General features: G+C 40.0%; 1 protein-coding gene and 1 pseudogene across 3 annotated transcripts; both read right to left on the reverse strand.

Annotated features, from left to right (window-relative positions):
• Positions 1-8,545: 8,545 nt before the first annotated feature.
• On the reverse strand, positions 8,546-18,914 carry MCTS1 (MCTS1 re-initiation and release factor). Of its 2 annotated transcripts, none has more exons than XM_045804049.2 (6): positions 18,653-18,914; positions 17,341-17,493; positions 16,694-16,791; positions 12,316-12,449; positions 9,958-10,025; positions 8,546-8,754 (listed from the first exon to the last, which is right to left on the reverse strand). In XM_045804049.2, the coding sequence occupies exons 1-6, from the start codon at positions 18,661-18,663 to the stop codon at positions 8,673-8,675; spliced, it is 546 nt and encodes a 181-aa protein (XP_045660005.1). In that variant the 5' UTR covers positions 18,664-18,914; the 3' UTR covers positions 8,546-8,672. The 2 variants fall into 2 exon arrangements, with proteins under 2 accessions (XP_045660005.1, XP_045660004.1); XM_045804048.2 differs by lacking the exon at positions 18,653-18,914 and adding an exon at positions 18,032-18,551.
• On the reverse strand, positions 18,838-25,292 carry LOC123796540 (ras-related protein Rab-4B pseudogene; annotated as a pseudogene). Its single transcript, XR_015723428.1, has 3 exons — positions 25,227-25,292; positions 23,491-24,541; positions 18,838-18,931 (listed from the first exon to the last, which is right to left on the reverse strand). The product of XR_015723428.1 is annotated as a ras-related protein Rab-4B pseudogene (transcript).
• Between the last annotated feature and the right edge of the window lie 287 nt (positions 25,293-25,579).

Here is a 25,579-nt window from a genome sequence, read left to right on the forward strand (position 1 = left end):
GACCTAAAAATAAGACTCGGATTTTCATTGGATGCATGGGTGGATGAGAGTGATGGAATAAGGATGTCCTTAATGGAATGGGCTTGCATTTTTTTAAAAATGGAATGTTTTGATCTAGTGAGTGACTAAGAGACATCCACATTAAGTACTCGAAGTGTTGAATAAACGGGGATGTTCTAATAGTCAAAACACCAGCCCCATATGATCTGAGGGGAAAAGGGAAAGGCTGGTCCTAGCTTGATGGAAGAGTGAATACTGGCACTGGGAATCTTCTTTTCCATATTTACCACTCTAAGGCACTCACCACTAGAGGGAAGATCCAGGGACTACTGCCCATTCTCCACTCCAGCGCCATCCAATAGAAATAGGTGAGCCTCATGTGTTATTTTAAATTTTCTAGGAGCCATCTTAAAAAAGTAAAGACACAGATGCAATTACTTTAAGTATTTTATTTTACCCAGTATATCCAAAGTATTGTCAGTTCAACATGTAATCAGCAGAAAAAAATGTGATAGTTTACATTACTTTTTTATTTACGTCTTTGAAATCCAGTATGTGTTTTAGAGTTACAGCACAGGTCTAACCAATTCCAGAAGTGTAAGATGCCCACCCCCCACCCCAAGGCTAATATGTGAAATGGGAGAAAACCTGAAGTTCCTTCTGAAAGTCCTATTTATTATTCTGGTTGTCTTGAATGCTATGTAAATTGCAACCTGACTTTTAGCAGGCCCCAGGCTATCTCCCTGCATGAGTTTCATCACTGGACCTTCCTTCTGAAAATTAAATCACTGGATCTGGAGCAATACATAGATTAGACCCGTCAGCTTTTCTCCTTAGATTATAACTGAACCAAACTGCTCCTGTCATTAATTTTAATATTCACTACTCCTTTCCCCCATTTATCTTTTGGATATATTGACAGTCACAAAGCAGCGGCTAGCCCTGCCCTTGCACATTATACCCCATAATCTCCCCCACTTAACTAACCCTCCCCCCTTATATCCTTTTCTAAATGGCATATTAGCCAAGGCTTCTAAATGGCATAACCTTTAAATGGTCACAAGTCACCTGGCTTGAAGACTAATAGAAAAGTTCAGACCTCTGGACTGAGTCCAATTTCAAAAGATTCTCTCCATGTACCCCACTGATGAAGAGGGAAATGAAAACATTCCCCCAGAAGCACACATACGACCCTGTGCAAGCAGCCCATTCTTACCTCATTCAAATCCTACTCCTATTTTCCCACTGTGGAACAGAGGCCTGGCCAACTTAGACTCCTCTCCAATAACGCATAAATAAAGATGGTGATACGACTGTGGGCTGAGGTTATTTTTTGAAGTATGAAGGGGATACTTTCTGCAAAACAGGGTTTGCAGTCAGGCAGACCTAGGTTCAAATCCCAATTCTGCCATTTATCAGTTAGGTATCTTCAGGAAAGTTACTTAACCCCTCAGGTGCCTTAGTTTCCTCATTTGCAAAAATGAGAATTAAAATTTACCTCATGGAATCATACTAAAGATGAAGCAAGATACTGGAAGCAGAGCTTGTGCATACAGTAGGAGCTCAGGGAATGTTGTTTCCCTTTCCTTCTCAGCCACATGAGCAAGTTTAACTAACACTTTACACAGCTAAAAACGTATCAATCCTTTTTATTAAATACCTAGATGGTAAAATATTAAAATGTTGATGTGAATAACAGCTGGTATTGAATATTCAAATTCATAAGGGAACTCCTTAAGTTTTAAGATAACATCTGTACATTTACTCTGTGCCATGCAATAAAACAGCTCTTCCTCAAACAGCTTTTTTATAAAGTAAATATTTCCTTAGGAGAAGTTCAGAAGTTGCTTTTAAGAACATTAACTTAGAGCAAGTTCCCCTTTCACAGCAAATTAGACACTGTTGAGCCCAAACTGCCCAAATCGGTATGGTTTCTATCTCCTCACACTTTAATCAAGACGTTTCTCTTTACACAGGCAAAAACCACTGCTTAACTGAGCCTCCTGCATCCCCAGTAAAGGTATCTGGGCATTTGGTAGTTCCGAGAGAACTGGGTTTGACAACACCCAGAAACTCATGAGGCCATGTGCCTTCTCTCAGACTTCCACGTTTGGGAGCAAGAAAGGGGAATTACTTTGTAGACTTCTTTCAAAATATTTTATAACATATAAAATTTGTACCTTGTAAATCACAATATAAAATAAGTATAGTATGTGTCCAAGTTTTTACTAGACTTTAGCCCCTACTATTTTTAAAACAGAAGAAAGCATTGCCAGTGAAAAGTATTTTCTAGTCCTGCACTTTTTGAAAACATTTAGGAGACATATTAACTTGATGGGCTAGAGATAGCAGTTATCCCACTAAATGAAACTTTCTACCCTATATTCACATACACTTCAGGTTGAACTTTGTGCAATCTAAAATGCTTACACACGCAACTTTTAGAAATACCTTAGTCAGGCAAAAGCGTACTTCTTCCTAATCCTGGATAAGTCAACTCTCCAAGAAACCTTCCAGAGCCTACAGGGCAGAAAAGGACTCTCCACCCATCCTCCTCATCCTGCCCAATCTCGTCCAGATGTTTAAGTGAACAGTGAATTTTGGCTTTACGAAATGAGTTCACCAGCACTGGACCTGATGAAAACAGAATCCAGACCAAGAAGTGCATACAAAATCTTTCAGATCATGAGAGACGAAAAATTATTGTTAAGACATCTGTATGCAGAAACAGACATTTCAAGCCCTGCTGATAGGGAAGCAAAACTAGAAGAAAGTGCATGGCTCCTTTTAAAAGTTGTCTCAAATTTAAGCTCATTCACGGGCAATATCAATCCAACATGCAGTTTCATCACAAAATCATCTCATTAGTTTGCAAGTTTCCAAGCCTCAGGGTTTCATCATGCATCAGCATAGAAGGACAACCCCAGCATATGATGACAAAGACAGAGAGTGTCCCCTTTTGAATAGAAAGTGGGAAGAATAAAAACAGATTGCCCGACCTCAAAAGTGTCCCCTATACGGCTTTCCCCAAGGCAAAAAGGGAACTGAATTTGATTTGTTTTCAAGGCCTGTGTTTGGAGAAATGGCACTTCCTCCAAGCAAGTGCTTACATGATTTATTGCTTATTAAAACAGTCTTTTGCTCACATGCTTGTGAAAATCAATAGAAATTACTTATTTCGCCACAGAAGATTAAATGAAAGTTCACAGTTATCTTTCACAATCATGTCCTGTGATAAAAAATTAAAATTAGAAGAAAAGAAAACTAATCTTGGCATCTTTTAAATTTAGAGTTATTTCCCCCTACTGTAGAGTTCTGGGAACATTTACAATGAACCTGAAGGGAGTGAATGATTATGCCCCAAAAGTCCCCTCTATTCACATATTGGCTGAAATTAAAGTACTTTATTTTTTTTTTTTAAGATTTTATTTATTCGACAGAGATAGAGACAGCCAGCGAGAGAGGGAACACAAGCAGGGGGAGTGGGAGAGGAAGAAGCAGGCTCATAGCAGAGGAGCCTGATGTGGGGCTCGATCCCGTAACGCCGGGATCACGCCCTGAACCGAAGGCAGACGCTTTAACCGCTGTGCCACCCAGGCGCCCCTGTTTTACTTTTAAAATGAGATTTTAAAATGTGTAAGATAAGCCATTTAATTAGAACTGAACAATAGTGAAGCATGTCATTCTCTGTAACAATTAGGGTTTTAATTAGAAATTATTTCACTAATTGATCTTTTATTTCTCAAAGTGTTCAAGGATAAAATTTGGTGTCCTTTCATTTTTCACTCCAAGATGCAAATATTAATAGTACTAAGTAGTCTGGATCAACAGGATATTACTAGGATAATTCCAGTGAATCATCTCCTGTATGTTTTCCCATACATAAATTATATTATCCAAGAGGCCAGCCTCTTAAGCAAACCAACCAATCAACCAACCAACCTGCCTGCCTAATAGTCTCAACACAGATTAAAAACTGGTTCTCAATCACATTCATTCACTCCTGTTCTGATGGAGCTGTCGTCCTTTACAAGTGCTTAATTAGTTTTAATACAATATTAAACAAATTAGTGTTATAGTTCATTATATGTAGTCGTTCTTTTACCTGTTATAAAAAGTATAATAAAGCATACATATAAAATATAAAAACATATAATACAAAGTATACATTTACATGCATCAGCCTCCATGTTGACAGGCATGATTTCTTTAGGAACTATTGCTGAGAGGCTGGGATATTAAGAACAATTATATTTCATCTAATTTTTACTCCCTTAATACAACTAGTAACATTCTAAATGTAAGTGTTGTGAGGGGCTTTCCAAATATACTTTAATGGCCTAAGTCTTACAGGTTATAACTTGAGTAAGTTTCTGATTGCTTGAGACCTCAGAAGTGATGGTTATATTGACATAAGATGCATACATTTTCATTTTTTTCCTTTCATTATAAATCAGTTCTAGTGGATACTCCTTTAGAAATTGGAACATTTTGAGTTTCGTGAAGAGCCTTGACAGAGATATTCTCAAAATTAAGGAACCTAGATGAACAGAGTTAAAATATTTACCACATTTTGTTTAGGCATACATTCATTTCATATTCCCATTAACATATAACTGCTACATTATTAGTATGCTCATGAACAACAAAAAAGTAAAATATTTATTGTAATGAAATACCTGTGCAAACTGAGTCATTTGCCATTCTTACATTTTTTTAAGTACTATGCTTAGAAATACTGTATCCTCAGTAGCTGATTTGTATCCAAAGGAGGAACTTGGCTGGATATAATCATTATTTGACAAATGCCATATGACCTTCTGTTTGGGGACTATCAAATCCCTTGAATTGGAAATGTTCATGACTACCCCTGGGATAAATCCAGCTGTCTGTTTTGGGTCCAGAACATTAAAAAAAAAGAAAAAGAAAAAAGAAAAGGAAAAATGCAGCTGCCAACAGAACACCACCAAACCACTGTAATAGTCTGCTAGAAGAGGACTGATCAGGCCTTCCTATTACTGCACAATGGGACAACCATCTGAGTTGAAATGCCGAATAATTGCAACTCCAAGACATCTGGATGTTTTTAACCTTCTCACATTGGATACAATCTAAAGAATTTTTTTATATTTAGCTCATGTGTAATTTGCAAATTTTGGTGACCAAAATTGGAAAAGTATTAGTAACTTCCCAGTGGCTTTATAACTCGGTATTGGGCTGTCACCACTACCCACATTTTTAAAAATGTAAATTTACTCACTAGCCTGGAAGCTCCTTAAGGGCAAGGGCCACTTGTGTATTATTCATCTTTGTGCCACATCACCTAGAACCTAGTAGGTATTCAATAAATGTTCACTGAGGGGCGCCTGGGTGGCTCAGTCAGTTAAGCGTCTGCCTTTGGTTTAGGTCGTGATCCCGGGGTCCTGGGATCGAGCCCCACATTGGCTGCTCAGCGGCCTCCCTGCTTCTCCCTCTCCCTCTGCCTGCTGCTCCCCCTGCTTGTGCTCTCTGTCAAATAAATAATATCTTTTAAAAAAATAAATGTTCATTGAGCTGAACTGACCTTGGCTGAGTATGTCCGATACATAGAAATGGCTAGATTGTAGGCTGGCTTGACACAAAGTTAATTTTGAAACTAAAAATGAACTGAAAACACATTGCCTGAGAGAAAACAGACTCTCCCTGTGTTCCTACTCTCAGGAATGTGGGTAGACTAGGTTTCCTTGAAGCATAAGACCTCAGGAGGCTGAGATGCTAGTTTAACCTCTTTGAATTGGCTTTCCTGCATGACCTAATGTTGAGAAACTGACCAGGCTCCCAGTGTAGAGTGACACCCCCGACTAACACCATGACCTGAGGGGAAGGAGGCCTCAGACCCAGAGGAAGGAGAAAACATACATATTTAGTTCACATCACCAAGGCAACAGAGTCACTATACCTCAGCATAGTAGGAAAAACAAGCACAGATGATGATGTTAAATATTTTTAAAGTGTTCCCTACACCCACTGTTAACAGTGGTTAGAAATAAGGATAAATTCTTTCAGAAACCAGGCAATTAAAGATTTTAACTTCTCTAATATATGTGTGCTTTGTTTTTCATTGCTAACACTCCAGAGGCAATCTTGGTCAATTAACATTAACTTAATACCAAAAATAGAGGTTCAGAGTTTGGTTTTGACATCAATGACTCAGATATTCTCTTTTTAAGAATGTAAGGTGCTACAGGCCTCAAATAGGGTGCCTCATCCCTCAAATGGAGAGACATCTGAATTTGAAACCAGTAAGTCTGCATTAAATGAGACTGTTGAAGAAACCTACCCTGAAAGATGATTTATAAATGGGTCACTGATGAGACTATTTATACTTTCATCCATCAGGAATCAATAGTCAAATATAACAATATACTAAGTTATAGGATATGACTGTCACAACAAAGGCAAATATGCTACATAGAACTTAAAAATGATATAGGAAGTAAAATATCAGGGTTCCTCTACAGGCTGGGAAAGAAAGATCGTGGCAGACATAGCATTCTAATTAACAGTGACGTAGGAAAAATTCTCTAAGCCTTATGCCAGCCCAGATGAAATATTCCCCCAAATTTCAACCTTCCTTTACTCTTATCCACGTTCACCAAGAAACTTCCTGTTTACTGTGTACCCTAAGCAGACTTATCACTATAAATTAACACATTTACATTCTAATGTGGGACTCCTCAAGTCTTACAAGTTTCATTAGTGGGAAATAGTTCCTCAGTCTGAGGGTCAGACCCCAGATCAATAACCTTCACCTATGTTATATCTTGGGGGCCCACCTGCAACAGCCAGCCAAATGATCTCTTTTTACCCTCACCTTTCTCACCAACTTCTAACTGTAACACGGGTCACCACAAACTTGTAAATGTCTGTATCCATCTGAAAAATAAAATCACATGTCATATATTTGTAAACAACCAAATGAAAATGACTGAGACACTAGAACAGCAAGGTTATTAAGAAGAAATACCCACTGTCACTATATAAATTCCTGTTTAATTCTCGTTTAATTCCGAAAACAGCTTACTGTTCTTACTGAAATAGGTCCATGGCCTTCATGTGCCACTTATGATAGGAGATACACATTCTTTGGGGAATATAGTGGGGACCCAAATCTGAAAGTTCTGAGCATCTGTGAGTTTACCCAGCTTTGGGACAGGGCACTTAATAAATTCAACCTGAATCTCATCAAGCCTGTCTGTTTATGGGTTACACAGGGGACATAAAAACAAGTTAAATTACTTTACAGTGATACTACTGACAAAATCCAGAATGTGGGAAAAAATTGTATGACAAAACAACCAGATTTCTTCAATCATTAATTTAAAGGGGAAAAGACAAAAGGAGAACTTCTAACTTAACAGACTTAAACAAATAACCACCAAATGCCATATATGGACCTTGTCTGGGACCAATTTCAAGCAAACCAATGGTTAAAAAAAATTAAAAAGAGGGGGTGCCTGGGTGGCTCAGTCGTTAAGCGTCTGCCTTCGGCTCAGGGCGTGATCCTGGCGTTCTGGGATCGAGCCCCGCATCAGGCTCCTCCACTGGGAGCCTGCTTCTTCCTCTCCCACTCCCCCTGCTTGTGTTCCCTCCCACTGGCTGTCTCTCTCTGTCAAATAAATAAATAAAATCTTTAAAAAAAAATTAAAAAGAGGCAATCAAGTTCACTTGTCACATATTTGAACTAGATATTTGATCATATTAAGAAACAGTTAAATTTTTTAGGTGTGATAATGATATTTTAGGTGTGGTGATAGTTTTTTTTTTAAAAAAACACATCTTTTAAAGATACATATTAAAGTATGGATAAAATGATATATCTGGGATTTGCTTCAAAATAATTGGGGAGTGGGGTGAGAAGGAGTAAATGAGGGGCGCCTGAGTGGCACAGCGGTTAAGCATCTGCCTTCGGCTCAGGGCGTGATCCCGGCGTTATGGGATCGAGCCCCACATCAGGCTCCTCCGCTATGAGCCTGCTTCTTCCTCTCCCACTCCCCCTGCTTGTGTTCCCTCTCTCGCTGGCTGTCTCTATCTCTGTCAAATAAATAAATAAAATCTTAAAAAAAAAAAAGAAGGAGTAAATGAAATACAGATGAAGTAAGATTTGCCATGAATTGAAGCTGGGTGATGGACACAGAAAAGGTCCACTATACTATTCCCCACATACTTTCATATGTTTGGAATTTTCCATAATGAAAAGTTTAAAAACAACCTCAAGCAAAGAAACAAAAAACATACACAAAAGAGAAGGGGCATTTCCAGGGGGTAATGGGAGAAAATTCCCAGTCTAGCTTCCAGCCCCATTAACTAGTCAGATTCTCTGGGGGTCAGCCATATACTATCAAGTTCATTTACCAAGTCCTGCCCTTCATTTTACATCATTAGCCTAAGAAAGGACATCAAGTTGTCTGAGTTTGATTACTTACCAGACACCTCTTAATGTCCAAGTTTGCTACCCAATTTTAACTTGACTTAAGAAAAATTAAAATAATTTTTGAAGCTAACAGAATTTTAGCATCTGTTGAATTTATTCAGCATAACCACAGAGGTATTGTCTTCATGCTGTCACACACAGACACAAACACAGATACAGCACAATATCCATATTTAGCCAAATGCATTCCTTCCGAGGCTCATTTATATGTCTTCATATGCCACAGCCCATCATTTAAATAATGGATATTTTCAATGCCAATTCCTTTGTTGACTTTCTCACTGTAGAAGGAAAAAAGCATATAAACATATTGTTATGAATTTTTATAGGCTTACTTATGGTAAATATAATTCAAAGTGCATTGCTATTTTGCAATTATTGAGCCACATGTAGGGAATTTATTTATATTACATTAACATTATTGACTACATTAAACTACATTACTCTGCTGCAGTTCCTGTCTTAAAGTGATTCTAGTGATCTAACTAGTTGGTCTATAGAAACAAAGTAATGATGTCACCATACCAGGAGAACATCAAAGCGTTACACTTAACTGTGAAACAAAATTAACAGGAATAATTTGGTCATCAAAGAGTTCCAAAGTTTTTCAGTATACTGACTATATTTTGGTAATGTATCTTTAATATTTCCTTAATATTCTATACCACCAGGCCAAAACAGAAGATAAACACTGCGTGGTACTGAACTATGTCACTGTTTTAAAAACTAACAGTGGAGTGCCTGGGTGGCTCAGTCGGTTAAGAGGCTGACTCTTTTTTTTTTTTTTTTTAAGATTTTATTTATTTATGTGACAGAGAGACAGCCAGCGAGAGAGGAACACAGCAGGGGGAGTGGGAGAGGAAGAAGCAGGCTCCCAGTGGAGGAGCCCGATGTGGGACTCGATCCCGGAACACCAGGATCACGCCCTGAGCCGAAGGCAGCCGCCTAACAACTGCGCCACCCAGGTGCCCCCAAGAGGCTGACTCTTGATTTTGGCTCAGGTCATGATCCCACGGTCCTGGGACTGAGCCCGGCATATGGCTCCGTGCTCAGTGGGAAGTCTGCTCAAGGATTCTCTCTCTCCCTCTCTCTCTGTCCCTCCCCTTGCTTTCTTTCTCTAAAAAAATAAATAAATCTTTTTAAAAAAATTAAAAAATAAAAACAACTAACAGCAAAACATCTTTCCTCCCACCCAATTTAAATCACACTAAATAAGAAGTTCCCAAAATACCACATACATACATATAAAACAGCTGTGATGGCACACAGTCCTTTTCAGAGTGCTTACGAAAGAATGCAATCCCGGAGACAAAATAGGTTTCAATGGCTTCCCAAGTGTTAGGAAAAAATCAGAAATGAGGCTTCTGTGTTTAAATATTTGTAAGATGTGGTATGAATGAGAGCAAATTTCACCTGTAATTCTGACGCTTCCTGAGTAGGTTACTCATATCTCAAAAGCTAAGGGGGACTAACATGAGACTTACATATCTTCTGCAGACATCTTCATGACTCCAACACACAGAGCATGCTGTTTTCCTTCTGCCATGATTGCCTGAAAACACACAGCTAAGAAAACTATCTATCAAAATGCCTTAGAAAGGGGGTGTCAAACAATGATCACATTAATAGTAAAGCCACTTTGAACACATCTTGTATCCTCACCCAGACCACCAACACTCCTTGAGAACAGGGACCTAGCAGAGTCTGTAGGCACACTGTATATATTCAATAAATGCTAAATGAATGAATCTAATTATTACTCTTGGTTTTTAAGTTAAATACTAGTACTATAACCCAATGCCAACAAAACCAAAATAAGTCATGCAAAAAAGGAGATGAAATTTCTTGCATGTAAGTATTGAAAACTGTGAAATAGGGGCACCTGGGTGGCTCAGTCATTGGATGTCTGCCTTCGGCTCAGGTCGTGATCCCAGGGTCCTGGGATCAAGCCCCGCATCGGGCTCCCTGCTCAGCGAGAAGCCTGCTTCTCCCTCTCTGACTCCCTGCTTGTATTCTGGCAAATAAATAAAATCTTTTAAAAAAACTGTGAAAATAAATAAATATGAATTGTTCTAATGTTTTAGTCACTAAATGGTGGTTTTATGTAATAGACACATTAAAATAATAATTATATCCCCAATCTATCTTTAAGAACCCAGCGTAAGTTTCAACCTTTCTAGAACAACCAAAATGTTCTTGGTTATCATTTGAAGTGTTTAGAATGTTAAACACTGCAGGGCACCTGGGTGGTTCAATCTGTTAAGTGTCTGCCTTCAGCTCAGTTCATGATCCTGGGGTCCTGAGATCAAGCCCTGCATGGGGCTCTCTGCTCAGCATGGAATCTGCTTCTCCCTCTGCCTCTGCCTCTACCCTAGCTTGTGCTCTCTCACGTACACTCTCTCTCTCAAATAAATAAAATCTTTTTAAAAAATAGAATGTTAAACATTGCAGTACATATTTTACAAAGTAAAAGTTCAAGGGTACACAGTATCTCTCTGCACTAGTTTTGCAACTGTTTAAAGGTCTATAATTATTTCAAAATAAAAGTTAGTTAAAAAGCAAAGGCTAGGTACTAGGAAATTTTTCCATTTAAGGGAAACTCCAGAACTATTAACCTACGACACTTAGAAAAATCATAAACATAAAAAAAAAAACCTGTCCTCGCAGAATACTATTCTCCATTTTCTCCATCTCACTTTCACTTCACACATTCATTCGATGTTCCAAAAATATTTGAGCACCTATTATGTGACTAGTATCTATGTCAGTATAAGCTGTTCCTAAGATATAAACATACACTTTATAATACCCTTAAATGTAACTGCCACAACAGACGATACTGTCCTTTTGAGTACAGGACACACTCTTAAACCCACTCCAATGGCCTTCCCACTCCACAGCGATTTCCCTATTCCTATGAAGTATTTTCTCAACCTGAAGCAAATGGCCACTTTATCTATGACAAAAGAGAAGATAACCTCTCATCCAGATTGTTGACAAAAACCTAGTTCATCTAGAATACAGCTAACCACCACTGTAGAAATGAAAATAATGCACAAGTCCAAACACATCATGAGTTTTAAGGACTACCTGAAACTTAAACATTTCTCTTTGAGAAAATATGTTCTGAGGCCCCAACAGCCAACTTAAAAATGAACTTTAAAATGAAAGTTGGGAATTGTCCATATTTCCCACTACCCACTTCTAATAGTCGACCTGGTACCTAAGCTCTTTTTCATTTTGAGCATTTACTCCAGTGTATATGGGTAAGCCAACAGTAAAACTAGCAAGCTGATGTCCAAAGAAGTGATCCAATCATATCATACATATTCTCTCCATTAATAATCAAATTTTATTATTATTTTCTTTAAAGATTTTATTTATTTATTTGAGAGAGTGAGCAAGCAAGACAGAAAGCACAAGCGGGGTTGGGGGGCGCAGAGGGAGAAGCAGACTCCCCACTGAGCAGGGAGCCCGATAAGGGGCTTGATCCCGAGACCATGACCTGAGCCCAAGGCAGACGCTTAACTGACTGAGCCACCCAACGCCCCAATAATCAAGTTTTATACTGTGTCCTGAGTCTGATAACACTGGGCCATAACTAGGCTGAAATGCAGCTGGGACTCTTATTACTTGTTCCCATTTAACTTCTAAGATGGGACATAATTTAGTCTCATTTAGAAATGATGTTCTTTCCCACATCTTGAAATGTAACCAGAAAGGTATGAGGTAACAGTAACTTCCAAAAAAGTACATCTAATCTTCTCTTGGACGACAGATCTTTCAGTAATGACAAAAATACTGTGAATACATTTTCAGCAGTTACAGCCTGGGAAGGATACAACAATCGTATCTACTGCAGCAGGGTAAAGTTTAGCTCCAGGAGAAGTTAAGCCTGGACACATGATATTTGCTCCACTGAGTACAAATTTGATGGCTCCTTTATCAACCTGCTGATGTGGCAGGACAAAAGGATCTAGAAGAAAAGAAATGTTATATAAATTAATGAGACTAATGACTCAACAGAAAAAGGCAAAGGACATGAACAAATATTTCCCCAAATTACAGTATTCTGACAGATGCAAAATAAAACTAAAATGCCATCCTTCACTTATCAAATTGGTAAATATTGTTTTAAAAGATTTTGTTTATTTATTTGTCGGGGGGGGGGCTGAGCACAAGCAGGGGGAGTAGCAGGCAGAGGGAGAAGCAAGCTCCCTTCTGAGCAAGGAGCCCAATGCGGGACTTGAACCCAGGACCCTGGAATCATGACCTGAGCTGAAGGCAGATGCTTAACCAACTGAGCCACCCAGGAGTCCCCACATTTAAATATTTTTAACAAAAGTAATTTCCAGTGCTAGCAAGAGTGTAGAAAAACTGGCATTCTTATATACTGCTAGAAGGCTTATAACTGGGTTCAATCTTTCTTTAGGACTACTTGGCAACATGTATCAATAGCCTTGAAAAGGTTCAAACTCTTTGACTCAGTATTTCTATTTCTAGGACTTTATCTTAAGAAAAATTAGAGATATATATTTAGGTAGAAATATATTCATTGTAGTACTACTCTTTATAATAGAAATAAATTGGAATGAACCTAAATGTCCAACAATAAAGATATAAATGACTTAAGGTATGTATAGTATACATAAAATAGAACCATATTTTTGGAGACAATGTAATACCCTAGTAAATGTTCATAATATAATATTAAGAGAAAAAACAATTTAAAAAACTACCAAAGAGATCAGTGGGTGCTAGGGGTTGAGGGGAAGGAGAGGGGGAGGAGGTAAAGACAAAGAGGTGAAGCAGAGGATTTTTAAGGCAGTGAAACTATTTTATAATACTATGATAGCACATAGTGATACTGTAACAGTGGATATATAACATTATGCATTTGGCAAAACCCACAGAATGTACAATGCAAAGAATGAACCCTAATGTAAACTATGGACTTTGGTTAATAATAATGTATGAATGTTGGTTCATCAATCATAACAAATGCATTACATCAATATAAGATGTTAATAACAAGGGAAGGGGGATAGGCAGTATATGGGAACTCTGTACTTTCTGCTCCATTTTTCTGTAAACCTACAACTGTCCTAAAATAGAAACTCCATTAATTAAAAACTATTTAATGAAGAGACCAATTAAAAAAGGAAAAAATATATACATTTATACACACATACAACATAGAAAATAATTGGATGAAAATATGCCGATAGGGGCACCTGGGTGGCTCAGTCGGTTAAGGTTCTGCCTTCAGCTAGGTCATGATATCCAGGTTCTGGGATCCAGCCCTGCATAGGGTTCCCTGCTCAGCGGGGAGTCTGCTTCTCCCTCTGCCCCTCCCCCACTTGCCTCTCTCTCTCTCTCTCTCTCTAATTAATTTTTTAAAAAAAAGAAATACATTGATATACTAACCATGGTTATCTCTAGGTCATGGAAATACAGGTGATTTCATTTCTGTATTTTCCAGCTTTCTAGAATGAACATGAATTTCTTTTGTAATCTCAAAAAAATTATTTTTGTGTGTATATGTGTGTCTACTAATAGTTCATAATCTAAGAAGTAAAGGATCCCTGAAGGATTCAAAACTTTTTTTTTTAAGATTTTATTTATTTATTTGACAGAGAGACAGCCAGTGAGAGAGGGAACACAGGCAGGGGGAGTGGGAGAGGAAGAAGCAGGCTCCCAGCAGAGGAGCCTGATGTGGGGCTCGATCCCAGGACTCTGGGATCACGCCCTGAGCTGAAGGCAGACGCTTAACGACTGAGCCACCCAGGCACCCCAGGATTCAAAACTTTTTAGACCTCTCAGTACTTTCTAGGAATAATAACTGGTAAAATGTATTCACTTTAATGTCTTACCACTAGCCTTCCCACTAGTCAGAGAACAAGTAAGTCTTCTTCCTACTGAGACTACAAATTAAACATGGCTCCAAATTTAAACACCTTATTGAAAAAGGAACCTGAATGAATCACGATTTGTTTCTTAGTTAATACCTGCCCTTTAGTAATAATGATGGTGATGATGATCCTGATCACGATGATGATAATAATATGTAATAGTAGTGGACATTTTTTGAACAACGACTACATCATTACAATGGCTATCATACACTGAGCCATTACTGTGTTCCGAGCATTGTGTTAGATGCATTATATGCACAGTCTCATTTAATCCTCACAACCCTCGGAGATAATACAATATATCCTTTTTATTAAAATTTTTATTTATTTATTTGAAAGAGAGAGAAAACAGGAGCATGCACGCGGGAGGAGGAGAAGGAGAAGGAAAAGGAGAGGATTCCAAGGAGACTCAGCACTAAGCACAGAGACTGACGCAGGGACAATACATCCATTTTTAAAGATAAGGCAGTAGGGATGCCTGGGTGGCTCAGTCAGTTAGCTGTCTGCCTTCGGCTCAGGTTGTGATTTCACAGTCCTGGAATGTAGTCCCACGTGGGGCTCCTTGCCCAGCAGGGAGGCTGCTTCTCCCTCTGCCTACTGCTCCCCCTGCCTGTGCTCTCTCTCTCTGACAAATAAATAAAATCTTTAAAAAAATAAAGATAAGGCAATAAAGCTTAAACAAGTTAAGTGACTTGACCTGTTTAAGTGGCTTGGCAAAAATGACATGCACTGGGAATTGAATCCAGGAGTACCTAACTCCAAGTATGCTTTTAACCACCATATAACCCTGCTTCTTGCATATCAGTAACTTTAGGATGTCCCCAAAGGTGGGTTCCCAGCAAAATATTATTAAATAGGAACATTTTTCTCTCCCAATTTATTATGCAAAGGCTTAACATACAGGAAAACCATAAGAATAGTTCAATGAACACTTGGACCCCACCCATTTAAATTGAACAATGGTTCATGAACCCTTTGCTCTAGTTGCTTTATCTTTCTATTTATGCACACACATTTTGTCCTCCACCATTTGAATTTTCCGATATAATGCTTCACTATAAATAAGTACATATCACCGAAAAATAAAGTCATTCTCCTACATAACCACAATACTATTATCATACCTAAAAATTTAATAATAGTTCCACAATATTGTCTTATAGCCAAACCATATTCAAATTTCCCCCCAAGAGTCTAAGAAAGTTTTATATCTTTTGAGGCAGTGGAGGAGGGCTTGAATTTTGTTTTTCAAACCAGGATCCAATCTAGATTCATGCAATACATTTGACTATTTTGTCTTTGTCTTCTTTTAGTTAAGTAGGAATTAATGTCATCAAAATGTCCTAAAGTCACCAAAATATTTTCATTTTAAGCTTTTCCCATTGCATCAGGTCTCGGTTTCTCTCCATTGTACTTTTTTAACCTGAGGAAATCAATACTTAAGCAACTGTAAATAACCCTTTCTAAATATTAAAACGCTTCACCCCTTTTAAGACTTGCCTTACTGCTCCAGACCTCCACTCCACCAGGTAGGTAACTCAAAACTGATCTCTTCTTACCAAAAACCAAACTCATCAAGTTACCACTACCATCTACAGAGCCCTGCAGTTGCTCCCTTCCTTTCTGCCTCTTGGCTAGAATGCCAGAAATATACTGGTTTGAAAAGCAGAAATTTTAACTTCACAGTTGAATACCTCTTGTGTGTGAGGATTGTATATTCTTTGGATTTTCTTTTGTAATGTACTCAATCTAACAATATACAAATGTTGAATATGTAATAAACATTTTTTCGTTTTATAACACCTGACCTTGGCACTCAACTAACAATAACTGGGACTCCCACAATTAGCCAGTGCTTTCCCTTATATAGAGTTATCTCTATGAGGCAAATCTAGACACAAATTTAAAAGAAGGAAGTGCTCACAGCACTTATCACAGTTTGCGAATATATATCCGTGTAATTACCTAATTGTTGTCTATTCTTCCAACTGGACTGTTAGCTTCATAGGGACAGGAACAATGTCTGCCTTTGCTTCCCATCATATTCTCAAGTAGCTAGCTCAGTGCCTGACCCATGGTAAGTTCAATAAATATTTGCTGAATGAATCAATGTTCTTTCTTGGCCTTTCTGGAATGCATAATGAGAAAATTTGCATTTTTCAGATTTACCACAAGATGGGGATTCATTTCAGTTTTATATTCCCTATCACCTAGTATTAATAAATAAGTTAACTACCAGAAGTCACTTTCAACTCCTTTTGTATCTTTTCATATCCCCAAATACATATTTTCTAACGAGACTTACATTTGTGAAGTAACCTTAGGGTTGGATAAAAAGGCCCTTCTCTTTGCCTAAAAAATAGTAATTCTCCATTTACTGTAAGGATTTCTATATGTTCATGGCTGTAAGACAAATGTCACAAAGTACCAAGTTAGATATTTTCTTTTAAAAATGAATATGCCAAACATCCTTTAAATAACAAAAAATATGAAACATACATATACAAAGATACAGTAACCTCTTTTTAATTTCATTAAATATCTACGCAAAAAACATTGTTTAAATTGTTTCACCTACCATACCAGTCCAGTAGAGAAAAAAAAGAAAAATATGACCTACTACAATTTTATTTCACATTTTATTATTTTAATTTCATTGTTAGATAATTCAATAAAACAAATATCTACAGTACAAACTGAAATAAATTCATGTCTGAATAAAAACACTTAACACTTTAATAAAACAATCAGTACACAAAGCCACATTTTTCAGGAACATAGAGAAACACTTGAAAATACAAATATTGATGTTTTAGAGTTATTCTATTTATCTACTCCTGTAATTAATCTACCGATGGTTAATGTGAAAATAATTCCGTTTATTATGAGTGCAATCTAATCATACACTATTCAGCTACTCTGAGCTTTATATGGAGAAAAATAAAGACTTACCATCGCACTATTTTGACAGGATCTTTCTTAGGCATGATTTGATTAAGCCATGGTTCAATACCTGGAAATTGTTCTATCAATTGGTTTTTAATACCCTTTATAACTGAGGTTTTCAACTGGATGCAGTTGGACACATTTTCTTTTTCATCAAATCTGTCAAATGATTTTTGCAAGAAAAAAGGCATTTCTAAGCAGACATATCAAAATAGCTAAAGGTATTGTTTTAATTGTCATCTATTCCCAAGTAAGTATTTAGATGGCTAAAATAATTATGAAATAAATTGTTTTTTAAAATACCATTTCCCTTTAATTCTGCCCAGCACAAACCAGTGTCTCTATACAATATTAAACTGTCATGTATACACAATGGGGGGCAGGGGGGAGGATATGAGACGTATTTCACATTATAATCTGTCATCAGCTACACAAATGCCTTTCCTGTAAAACCCTACTCAATTCTACACAGGAAGAAACAGATTCCCACCTATAACAAAACCCGTGTGAAAAAACAAAAGTAAAACAAAACAAAAAACCTCAGGCGCTAAGACACAAAAGAACAACCCAAATATAACACAGAAAACTGGCCCCTGCTAGGCTAAGTAATCTGCTTAGATTTTTTTTTGAGTGATGATGACGATCATTTCTAAGATCCCTATTTATTTTTGTTCAAAATTTCATGCACAAAACCCACCTTCCTCTGCCCATGTTCCCCCTTTGCTTTTTGCGTCTACCAAGTCTGGAAGGTAAACCCACTAGCTAGGTTCCCAAAGAATTTTTGTCTTCCTTACACTTAATAGTCTATGGGGCAATCACGCTATTTTCAAGCCAAGGTTAATCTGGCAGCTAGGCAATAGGCATGACAGGCCGCTTGCTTCCTGTCACCCAGACTCCTTCACTCCCATGACCCAGGAAGTCAAGCCTTCCCTTATTCGGTTCATAACTAATAAACATATGGCAGTGAGTGCAGGGCTCTCCTCTCAGCTAAAAAGGCTTTACCCTTAAATCACAGTGCAAGGATGTGATTGGTAGAACCCTAAGAACAGGGATAGGATTGGGAGAGGGGGCAAAAGAGAAAGAGGGGTAAGGAAAAAGAAAATGAGAGTGGGAGGATCAAAACCCGTTTGAAGATTACGGATGAAAAGGTTACAGTGTTGCAAGTTGCGAGTGAGAACACAGTACTATAGAAGACCTCAGGGAGTAAGGATGGCAGGGGCGGAGGAGAGAGAAAGAGGATCTTTGCTCTCGCCCTCTTCCCCACCCCCACCCCCACCACCTTTGTGAGCAGCCGATGGAGGCCACAGCATGTCCTTACTTCTTGAACATGATCCAAGGTGAAGGGGGCGACGATAGGGAAGGGCCCGGAATGGGAAAAAAATAAATTAGCAAGGGTCCAGCAGACACTCTTAACACGAGGAAGGCCAGCACTGACAGTCGGAACTGTTGTCGTTATCCGGAAAGGGAGACAGCCAGCTGCACTTTACGGTTCTCAATGAAATTTGACTACTTCCGCTCCTCTGAACACGTCGGCGCTTTTGCCGGCCCTTTTTGGGCTACGGATTCCCCTCCAAAGAGGAGAGCTGGAAGGGCGGGACTAGAGAAGGAAGAAGAGATAAAACAATCATTCCAGCTGCAGGAAGAGAAGAATGAAGGGGGTGGGGTAATCAATCAAGGCCGCGTCTATGGCAGTTGCGTCAGTTACGGGTTCCTCAAAGGGTCAAGATTATTCCGTGTGTTTGGTTGCTACCTGCTTATTAACCTAAGCAATTTTTTGGTGGGAATGGTATTTGTTCCCTGAGACAACCGAATGGATCGGTGCTTACCGACCACCGCGAACCCAGGCAAGCCTCATGGCATCTTGTTAATGTTTTCATGGGCTTGCCAGGTTTAGCAAGCCAAAATACAGGATATCCAGTTAACTTTGAATTTCAGATAAACAATGAATATATATATATTATATATATATATATATTTTTTTTTAGTATGACTACACCTCATGCAATATTTCGGACATACTTATATATTTTAAATTTCCTTGTTATCTGAATGTAATTGGGAGTCTGGTATTTTAATCTGACAACCACATTCACCAGCCACAGTGAGGTGCCCCCATAGAATTATTCACTAGGTTGCTGTCCCCTGCCTCAATGTACCTACAAGTTGGGCTATAACTCAAGGAAGCTAATTTCCCTGACAATGGAATGGCCTCTAGGCAAGCTATACAAGACTAATCTGATTGAAGAGATAACAGTTAAGGAAACACTTTTCACTAGTGTAATTTTAAAAAGAGTGAATCCAAAGTTTTGATCAGCAAAGAAACCATAGAAAAATACAAAACCCTAACTAAACAAGCACCATCCAGGCAGTGGAGTGGATGAGCACTCACCTATAACAAATACACCAGTCTCTCCAGGGAGCAAATACTCTATATTGGGGAGATGGGTGTTTGGAGCAATCATAACAAACACTATTATGTATTTGAACTGTACAACTAACTCACCTTGCCTTGATTCTATGGTAGGGACAATCTTCTGATTATAATTTGGTTTCCCATGAAGATCTCCCCGAGAAGAATTTGCCTTTTTTTTTTAAAGATTTTATTTATTTACTTGACGGAGAGAGAGAGAGACAGTGAGAGAGGGAACACGAGCAGGGGGAGTGGGAGAGGGAGAAGCAGGCTCCCTGCTGAGCAGGGAGCCCCACGCGGGGCTCGATTCCAGGACCCTGGGATCATGACCTGAGCCGAAGGCAGATGCTTAACGACTGAGCCACCCAGGCACCCCGAATTTGCCAATTTTTAAAAATTTAATTATTTATTTGAGAGAGAGAGAGAGAAAATGCGTGGGGGGAGGGGCAGAGGGAGAGGGAGAAGCAGGCTCCCCACTGAGCAGGGAGCCTGAGGAGGGGCTCAATCCCAGGACCCTGAGATCATGACATGAGCCAAAGGCAGATGCTTAACTGCTGAGCAACCCAAGTGCCCCAAATTTGCCATTTTCAATTCAAATCCTCATGAACAATTGTTTGTCTTTGTAAATTAATAAATTGTCGTTCTGGTTTATACATCAGTCTCTTGTGAATGTCCTTAGCGTGAATCGGCATTTCCAGCATCAATCAACTCTGTGACATTTAGAATATTGAGTTTATGAACATGCAAAACTGAAGCCCAGACCCCGAGCTGTGGTTGGTGCTACACTGTCAGGCTTCTTGCCAAACAGCTTCCTCTCCTGGCACATCACCCTGGGAGCCTGCCATGTAACAATAAATACATTATAACAACAATAAACAGTTATTAAGTCGCTTGAGATGAGTGAAAAAAAGATCCCATTGAATCTGTACATGTTAACAGCATAGTAGTAACCATATATCCCACTAGTAAATAAAATGTAACCTGATAGAACCCCGAATTAGTAACACCTAGATGGACTTCTACTTTCCTGAAACTGTTTGAGAAACCTACTAATTAAAAAGTCAAATATTTGCAGTGCTATAAATAATAGCTAACTTTTAATTCTATAAAATCATGCATACTCTATCCAAATTATGACAAATCTCATATGCATGGGAATAGATATATAACAACATGTACATACATATTTTAATCCACTTTCATACACTCTGATGATCACAGAAAATGAATCTGAATTATGACAAATGCAAAGTTAGGTCATTAGTATTAATGAGGTACTTAGTTCTGTATGTGTGCATGAATACCTTCATAACCCACCTACACAAATACATAAGCAGGGCCCGATTTTCACTGCAATGTGTTTCTGGTTTTGTGTTGTAAATGGTATCATCATAAAGTGGATTTTGTTTTTCCAAGGTTATAATGGGGGGTTTGCTCCTGACAAAGGACTCATCTTCAAATAAATCATTGCTATAACAAATAATATATCATAAAAGAAGAAATACCCTAAACTAAACCTCTTCAAAAATTAAAATAATGAAAAATATTAAAATAATGGGGCACCTGGGTGGTGCAGTTGGTTAAGCATCTGACTCTTGGTTTCCACTCAGGTCATGATCTCGGGGTCATGGGATTGAGCCCCACATTGGGCACGCAGTCTGCTTGAAGATTCTCTCTCCCTCTGCCTCTCCCACTCCTGTGATCTCTCTCTCTCTCTCTCTCAAATGAGTAAATTAATTAAAATAAATGGGGTGCCTGGGTGGCTCAATCAATTGGGCATCTGCCTTCGGCTCAGGTTGTCCTGGGATCCAGCCCAGTGTGGGCTCCCTGCTCAGCAGGGAGCATGCTTCTCCCTCTCCCACTCCCCTGCTTGTGCTCTCTCTGGCTCTCTCTCTCTCAAATAAATAAATGAAATCTTAAAAAAAATAAAATAATGAACTTCATTTATTCATGCAATAAGCAGTTATGAAGGACCTTTATGTTTTAGACATACATGTTCTCTGTACTCTAATTTACGCATAAATGTTCCATGCAATTTACGAGGTTCTTCAATGTACATGCAGCATAGTACACAGAAAACCCAAGTCTATCATACATTTTACTAAAATAAATAACCTAGCTATAAGAAACATTAAATGTTCAACAATTGTTATTTGCCTCCTTTAAACTTTTGAAAGGATTTTTTTAGGGTCATCTTGACACAAGGCTCTAAAACGCTGCCCAGGGAAAATTGCAATAAGACTGCCTTTTCTTCTTCATAAGCTTCCTTGAGCAATAAGCTGGCACCAAAACCCTTCAGCACCCAGTAAAGAGGTTTCTTTAGGAGCTAGGCCACAGCTTTGAACACCGGAGGAACTGCTTTCACTGCAAGAAAGAACTGGGCCACTGCCAGACCCCTGCTGGGCCTCACATCTCTCAGAATCTACAGCCCGTGACATCTTCCATTAAGGTCACTTCTCCCACAAACTGCCTCTCAGCCCTACACCTCAGAACCCTCTGAAGCCCAGCTTTCTCCCCCTCACAAGGGCAAGGCATATCTAAGAATCACACCGCTACCCCCACCAGCAATCACTCTGTAGAACACAGGTGAGAAAATGCACTGAGCCCCTCCGATGCCTGAATCCTTCCATGCTGAGCAATATAAGGAACACCAACAAAACAGCAGCTCCTGCCTCCAGTGCCAAATACAGGTAAATTTGGAGAGAGCTGAGAGCCTCCTGTGTATCAGAAGATTGTTAGGACTAACCACCTTGCCAAACTTGTGATAAGTCAAACTCACCGTGCTCATTCATATCCTTGTTTTCCTCTGCCACTGCCCAGTACATCAGCACTCAGTTCAACTTATTTGCTATGTGACCTTGGGCAAGTGACTTGAATTCTGTGGCTGTCTTCTCATCTAAACAATAAAGGCTCTACTTTATGAGGTTGCTATAAGGATTAAATGAGATAATCCATGCAAAGCATTGACAGTTATTATATTTTTTAAGTAAGCTGTACCCCCAATGTGTTTCTTGAACTCACAACCCTGAGAGCAAGAGTCGCATGCTCTACCAACTAAGCCAGCCAGGCACCCCTACTATTGTTACTATTAAATTACCATATTGTTATTGTTTTCCCCCATATTCCTCCGTGCTTCTTATCCCCCCACCTGACCTATCCTTTCTACCTTAACTTCTGGTGTTTCTGCTATGGCTTCTAGAACACCATTCCATGATTAACGAACTCTCCTACCATTCTCCAACTCATCTCTGAATATTCATGGCTTTCCTGTGAGGATGGAGCTTCCCTTGCAGACCTTTCAAGTGAAAGTGATTTACACCAACACATGCATGTACTGCAGAGTCAGGAGGTGAGGTGGGCATCCTTCCTCTTCTAGCCACATTACAACTTCCAGATAATTCTTATTTCATGCTCAGGTGACAAACCCCGATTCTTCCTGTAAGTTTCATACTATTTGGTTATGCCTCAATACCTTTACTCGTTCACTGAAGATCCTGGCATCTGGTTCACAGCCTCTCCAGTCCCCACTCCACCCCCATAAAGTATTGTTTACCAAAAAAAAAATTTTTTTAAACCCCTCCAATATATATTTCACCCACAAAGTGAAAAAAGTAAAAGCAAAATAACATGCATTGTATGATCCTAACGATGTTTTTTAAAAGCTCATATGTACAATGTATATGTAAATACACCAAAAAATTTCTGGAAGGATACACGGAAAACTATCACGTTATTAAGGTACTCACAATGGCAGGGAGCTGGGGCCAAATGCCCTGGTCTCAGGCTTTGGGAACTCTTCGAGTATGGTTAGGGGTTCAGGAGGGGACAGGGGTTAGCCAAGACAGAGGAAGCAGCAGCAGGCACGGATTCCCCCTTCCCCTGTGGCTCAGTCTTGCCCCTCAGCCAGGCCCTACCAGGCTAGGGAAGGGGGACAGGTGATCGGGCGGCTTCTCTGGGGCCAGGGCCTGGGTCTGGGTCCCAGGCAGAAGGGCAGGGCTGGTCCTGGAGAACAGGTGAGCTGGCTCCGCATGTCTCAGCAGCCACAGGGCTAAGGGGTCCACGGCCTGGGCGCTCTGAGGCTGCGACAGCTGCGCAGGGGGAAGCGTCCGCATACTGAATGCCTTGAGCCCATCCTCTCCGGTCAGGCTGGCCCGAATCGATCTTGCTGCGGTCGGTGCGGGCACACTGCAGGAAAGCCTCTTCCACGTTCTCACCTGTGAGGACGCTAGTGTCCAGGAACATTAGCTCATTCTCCAGGGCAAAGCGAGAGGCCTCCAGGAAAGTGACCTCGCGCTCGGGGTCCGGGTCTTTCTTGTAGCCACAGAAGCTGACCGCGATGTGGGGACGAGCCAACGCGCGGGCATCTGTGGGCCAGACGGCCAGCGAGTTGTACAAGGCGTACACGCAGGGTTCCAGCCGCCCCTCGGTAGTAACTCCGTGTCACTGACCGAAAAGGCTCCTGGCCGGCTGTGTCCTGAATCGGGAGCTTCACGGTCTTCCCACCCACGTGGACCACCCGAGATCCCAACTACTCGCCGACTGTGTGCTTGGAGTCATGTTCGAACTTAACTTATTCTCAATGAACCGATGAAGGAGACATGATTTGCCAGTTCCTGCACTGCCAATCACCAGGAATTTGAAGGGGAGGTCGGAGGTCGCCACTATGAGGCGGTCGCGGCCGCAATATGGCGCCGCAGTCCCGCGCGCTCCTCGGCGGGCAGCCGCTCCACTCCCGCTGCAGCCCTGGCTCCTTCCTACTCCCCGGGCCAGCGCTGCCACTTCATCTTGGAGATTTTTCTATGTCAGAGCATAGTTGAGAGACAGATAGATAGATAGATGTACTTCATTGCTTTTGATGGCTGTAGAGCATTCCATAGTATGTGTGTACGATAACTTACTTAACTAGTCTCCTTCTGATCGTCACCTACAACAGGACTGAAGAGTAGGATGGAGCCATAGAACTCCAATGCTCCTCAGACCTTCCACCGGCCTCCCATCATCAGGGGTCAGGGCCCTGTGCTCTAACACTTAATCTTTTTTTTTTTTTTTAAAGATTTTATTTATTTATTCGACAGAGATAGAGACAGCCAGCGAGAGAGGGAACACAAGCAGGGGGAGTGGGAGAGGAAGAAGCAGGCTCATAGCAGAAGGGCCTGATGTGGGGCTCGATCCCAGATCGCCGGGATCACGCCCTGAGCCGAAGGCAGACGCTTAACCACTGTGCCACCCAGGCGCCCCTCTAACACTTAATCTTAACCTCAAAAGTCCTCAACAGTATCAGTAGGTCACTGGGAACCCTATACACAGCCCTGCCCCTGGCAGAAGTCAAGAACAAACTCATACACTGGGACTAACTCCTTCTGAAGGTTTTCATCCACTGTCAACAGTAGTCAACAGGGGGTCCCGAATGGGGGCAAATTTCAAGCCTCCCCAAACTTCCTCACCTCTATCTACAAGAGTCCAGACATGCAGTGCTCCTTACCACCTCATCGTCACTATCTACCTTGAGTCCACCAGTGACTGCTTTCATCAGCATATCTATCTCCATTTATGTTAGTCCCATAAGAAGCCCCAGACTCTCTAGTCACCACCCCTCATCTCACCCACTCTCATCTCTATGTCTCTGTACATCCCCTATTCTGTCCCCATCTCCCAACCTGCTGTCTTCCCATCTCAGTAAATGGCAATTCCATCCACTCATTTTCTTGGGTCAAAAATAGTCTATGTCATCTCTCTCACATCTTACATCTAGTCCATCAGCAAATATTAACACCTTTACTTTCAAAATATATCCAAACTCTGGGGAGCCTGGCTGGGTCCAGTCAGTACAGCATG

The sequence above is a fragment of the Ursus americanus genome, chromosome X, assembly GCF_024610735.1.
Source record: "Ursus americanus isolate L20-20 chromosome X, mUrsAme1.1.p, whole genome shotgun sequence".
Taxonomy (NCBI): Eukaryota; Metazoa; Chordata; class Mammalia; order Carnivora; family Ursidae; genus Ursus; species Ursus americanus.

What these genes read in the sequence shown, in the direction of transcription:
- MCTS1 (XM_045804048.2), bottom strand. An exon ending in CTGCAGTAGATACGATTGTT is followed by an intron (nt 10,026 to 12,315) that starts GTATCCTTCCCA and finishes GTGTGTTTTCAG; the next exon opens with GCAATCATGGCAGAAGGAAA. An exon ending in AAGATGTCTGCAGAAGATAT is followed by an intron (nt 8,755 to 9,957) that starts GTAAGTCTCATG and finishes TTCCTTCTACAG; the next exon opens with TGAGAAAGTCAACAAAGGAA.